Source organism: Camelina sativa, chromosome 2, assembly GCF_000633955.1.
Source record: "Camelina sativa cultivar DH55 chromosome 2, Cs, whole genome shotgun sequence".
Taxonomy (NCBI): domain Eukaryota; kingdom Viridiplantae; phylum Streptophyta; class Magnoliopsida; order Brassicales; family Brassicaceae; genus Camelina; species Camelina sativa.
In genome coordinates this window covers 20,118,788-20,124,114 of record NC_025686.1, presented here as the reverse complement: position 1 = coordinate 20,124,114, position 5,327 = coordinate 20,118,788, and the positions used below count along the sequence as shown (strand labels likewise).

At 34.0% G+C, this 5,327-nt stretch overlaps 1 protein-coding gene and 1 long non-coding RNA gene across 2 annotated transcripts; both read left to right on the top strand.

Moving 5' to 3' along the window:
• On the top strand, positions 682-2,300 carry LOC104730262 (phenolic glucoside malonyltransferase 1). The gene has a single exon (XM_010449407.2). It carries the CDS (start codon positions 836-838, stop codon positions 2,225-2,227), a length of 1,392 nt encoding a protein of 463 aa, XP_010447709.1. The 5' UTR covers positions 682-835; the 3' UTR covers positions 2,228-2,300.
• Positions 2,941-3,345, top strand: LOC109127647. The gene is made up of 2 exons (XR_002034191.1): positions 2,941-3,028; positions 3,100-3,345. It is a non-coding gene; the product is annotated as an uncharacterized LOC109127647 (long non-coding RNA).

Sequence of the window (5,327 nt, the reverse complement as noted above, 5' to 3'; positions counted from 1 at the left end):
AGAGCATCAATACTGGCAGTTACTCTCAAGATACTAATAGATTAAAAAATTAAAAAGTAATAAAAAAAGAGGAAAGAGAGTTAGAATCGATACTAGCTAGAGCAATTTGAGAACCTAGCTGAGTAACTCATATAACACTTGGCATTATATTATTGGTTAAATTCTTATTTTATAATATATTTATTTGTTCAATAAATCATTTTCTACAAAAACATTAAAATAATATTTATAAAGTACTCACATGAGTACTAACATGGGGTTGGCTAGCTTGTACTCATCGGCTCTGATCTTATTATCTTTATTGTAATTTATTTTTATCATGCAGAAACAATCAATATTGATATAAAGAATTAGCCTAATAATCCAATTCTAAATTAAAAATAGGAAATGAACACAATCATGAGATAGTGTATCATTTAACTATAACATATAATATATACTATATTGTAGACTGGATCATTAAAATAATTCAAAATCATAAGATATTTTGATAGTCAGTAGAACTGTAGATGTTGGATAATGGTTAAGTGAATAAATATTACAAACATTTTAAAAAATTATCGGGTAAAATATAGATTGCAGTAACTTTTCTTCCACAATCGATGATGATGTTGTTTGATTGAATATCAAAATATTGTAAAAGTTCCTTTGGTCCATTATCCATGTGGTCCTTACTTAAAAAAATATGTGTGGATGCGCTTCTACGAACAAGAAATACAACACATTACAATTATGCTTTCGTGTAAATTATTACTATTGTTTTTTTGCTTATTTATAGAAAATCGCTCTACGTCTCTTGTTATATACCCGGACAAGTACATCTCTGTGATGAGACATGGATTCATCAGTTAACATCATCGAGGTGGCACAAGTCACTCCTTCACACTCCGAATCGTTTGAGCCACTCACTCTTCCGCTCACCTTCTTCGACCTTGTCTATTTCAAGTTTCGCCCCGTTGAACGAGTCATCTTCTACAGACTCACCAACGCAACTCGACTTTTCTTCGACTCAGTCATCATCCCCAACCTCAAGACCTCTCTCTCCTCAGCCCTCTTTCACTATCTCCCACTCGCCGGCCAACTCGTATGGGGACAACTTGATCCTAAACCCAGCATTGTCTGCTCCCAAAACGACGCCGTCTCATTCACCGTCGCCGAGTCAAACGCGTATTTCTCTCGTTTATCAGGCGACAAACCATTCCCATCCGCGGAGTTGTACCCCTTAGTCCCCGAGTTACAAAGCTCCGACGACTCTGCCTCCGTTGTGTCGTTTCAAGTCACGCTATTTCCAAACCAAGGGTTTTGCATCTGCGTAAAAGCACACCATGGCGTTTTGGATGGAAAAACGACAACCATGTTTCTCAGATCTTGGGTGCACATATGTAAGCATCAAGATTCTTCTCTACCGCAGGATTTACTCCCAACTTACGATCGTACGGTCATAAGAAGTCCAACGGATAGTGAAAATAAAGTTTTGAATGAGTGGCACTCTTTAGCTAAAATCTTAGCTGGTGGTAAAGAACCAGACAACCCTAAGAGTTTAAAGCTTCAACCGTCAATGAAGATTGGAGCGAACGTTGTCCGATACACTCTCGAGCTCACTCGTAATGATATCCAAAAGCTCCGTGAGAGACTAAAGAGAGAGTCTACCTCTTCCTCATCCTCATCCTCATCCTCAAAGGAGCTTCGCTTGTCGACGTTTGTTATTGCTTACTCGTACGCGTTTGTGTGCTTAATAAGAGCTCGAGGCGGAGAACCGAAAAGACCTGTTGGATATGGTTTCTCGGTAGATTGTCGAAGCCTCATCGATCCGCCAATCCCGAGTTATTTTGGAAATTGCATCTCTGGTTGCTATAGAATCATGTTGATAGCAGAGACGTTTATGGGTGAAGAAGGGCTTCTGGCTGCTGCAAGGATGGTCAGCGAATCGATCGAGGAATGGGACGAGAGTATGGCGTGGAGGATTCCAGATCACGTTGGATATGCAACTCTGCCACCAGGGTCACAAAATATTATAGCTTCTGGATCTACCCGATTTGGAGTATACGAGTTGGATTTCGGATGGGGTAGACCTGATAAAGTGATGACTGTATCGATTGGTCAAGGCAATGTGATTTCTATGGCGGATAATAGAGATGGGAAGGGTGGTGTGGAGATTGGCTTCTCACTCAAGGAACAAGAAATGGACGCACTGATTGTTTTGCTCCATCATGAACTAAATAGATAATTAAATCACCTTTCCTTTGTACATGAATAAAATTGTTTCTCTCTTTGCTTATATGGATATGGTATTGTGGCTTTATTGTGGTATTGGAATTTATCTTCCCAGATCAGTCAAACAAATTTAAACCCATTTTATTATATTTTGACCAAGATATTGCGCTCACTCCAATGTTTTGAGGTCTCTAAGTTTTTGTGTGTGCCAAATCCATAATGAAATAGAATGATATTTAGTGTTTCATTTTGTGTAAAATTTACGGAAAAACGGCTTTTACATACCTGGACAATTTCAGTATGTTCGATTCATACATCGGACTATTGACTATGCCGAAACATACATTGATTTTAAAAAATTTAAAACTCATATCCAGACTTTAAAAAAATTTGAATTTTATATCCAGACTTAGAATTTTGTGCTATAATATACAAAAACGTGATTAATTTAGTAACTCTGTTTATATCACCGTTAGACTAATCTGACGTGGAATCCACGTGTACATCAAACGACGTCGTTTTAATAGTTAGTTCGAATAAAAATTAAAAATAATGTAACATGCCAGGCTCGAACAAGTAACGTCTAACATTCCATCAACTTTTCTATAACCACTCGGACACACGTATCTTTAGCTGTTCAATGAACAAATATTTAATATATCCACTCTGCTCTCTCTCTTTCTCTAAAATCAATCAAAAGCTTCATTGTTTCCTCCGATAATTTTTTTTCGATCTGGCTAAAATTAGATCGGAATTGAATATATATCCACCCGATTTGTACAAGAATTGATTCGAGATCTGCTGTGATGTTTAGGTAGACCAAAACCCAATAACTGAATTGATCATTTGAGTAAAAACACTAATTTTGTGATTTGTGATTTACAGCTTTTGAAGATGGGAGATGAAACAGTTGAAATTACGCTACAGAGCGCGTTGAACCTCTTATCTTCTCACTAACCATAACGAAATCCAAAACAAGTGCAGAGAAGATCTTCCAAACGCTAAACATTTACCATACCATCTTACACCTTAATTCCCAAAATCGATCAGATCTTCAGGTACAATTCTACGGCTTGTCTTCTTGCTTTGATTAAAGAAGAGCGAGTGAAGAAGAAGATATATTAAAGCTTGGTTCATTAAACCGTAATAAATCTATATGTCCGAGTGGTAAATGATATGGTAGGTGGGATTCAGACTTCATGGGTTCGAGGCTAACTTGCAAAAATCTTTTTTTTATTCGACAAAAACGACGTCGTTTTGATATTCTCTGCATATGTGGATTCCACGTCAGATTGCCTAACGGCGATATTAACAGAGTTATTAATTAATCACGTTTTTGTATATTGTAGCAGAAAATCATAAGTTGGGGTATGAAATTCAAAATTTTTAAAATTAGTGTATGTTTTCGCATAGTCAATAGTCCGATGTATGAATCGAACATATTGGAATTGTCCAGGTATGTAAAAGCCGTTTTTCCTAAAATTTACTTGCCGTGGGATTATAATTATTTAGAGCTAAAATAATGCAAGAGAGGGGTAGAGATAAATGAAATAACACCTTTAAAATAAGTGGGAATGTGAAGTGACCTTAGTGTAGTGGCAGGAGATAAGTCCATTTGTAGAAGGCACCATCACACCCGGGATCGAGTCCCGGCTCCTACGAATGTAGGAATTTGGCTAATGGACTGGCCAGTTGTGGCCCAATGGTTGACAAAAAAAAAATAAGTGGGAATGAAGAAAAAAAAAAGCTACTTTAAGTGTCAGACTTTGCGAACAAAAAAAAAAAAGTTTAAGTGTCAGAAAAGTATGTGTATGTGTATGTCAATTGTGGTCAATTGTCATGGCTCATGGGTCCTTGATAATAATTAAGGATCCGAATGCTGACCGCGTATTTGGCTGTGCGGGAAAAGCGGTTTTATAGTGCAGTACGGATCAATTGCGGTACATGCGATTTGCGGGACAAGTGCGGTTTATATAAAATAAGCGGTACATAATAAAATTTGATTGGTGAAAAAAACGATATGCAGTTTAGAATAGAATGTTTGAATGGTAAAAAAATGTAATTACAGTTCATGAAATATATATATATATATATATATATATATGTTAAAAACACATATATAATTGATTATATTTGCAAATAATTTTGTAATTATGATAAAATTTACATATTACTGAAAAATCATAATAATAATAATAATTATATTATAAATCTAATCTAATAAGCTATTGATTGTTTGTTTCAAATAATTAAATTGCATTTATTAGTTATTTGCTAAAACTTGTCAAAAAAAAGTTATTTGCTAAAACATAACTTAATTACAGAAATACACATTTAAACTCATACCTTTTGAACTAATAATAATAAGTCAACTATAAAAAAATACTTTCAAATAATAATGGATACTTGAATGAAAAAAAGAAAAAGAAAAAAACCAACTTTTTTTAAGTGATATAAAAGAAATTGTGTATGATAATATTTTTGTGTTGTATGTTTAATTTTATACAGATTTCTATTATTATTAAATGATATTAATAACTATTGGGTGCGGATTTGCTAAACCGCAAGGTATTGTCTACATTGAAAAACTGAAGTGCGTTTTTGATCTTTTACGTGTAATTATGTATGTTTTGAATAACGCACATTGTACAATTTTTTTAATGAAACAAAATGCACTTTGATAATTGAAATTGTGAATGGTGACATATTAGTGGTTTTATATTTTCTGTTTGAATACCGCACTTAATGGTGTTACCATTCACTACCTAAATAGAAACTTTTTAATGTGGCGACAAAAAAAAATTGTGTAATTTTACTCTCTATGGAAGTATCAAAAAAATGGATTCAACATAAGCAATGAGTGGCTTTGTTTTGAGTTATCATTTCTAGTAGTATTTTAATGTTATTTTTATCATAATTGTGTCTACAAAATTGAATATTTTCTACACGGCATTTATCTCTCCACCAAAACATTACCGAAGATATGGATTCATACTGAATATGAATTATACTAAGATTTAATCTGCGGTACAGTGCGAAACAATATTTTTAATTTTAAAATTTAAAATTGATATTATATTTATTATATTATTGTTTTATTAATTTTTAAATTG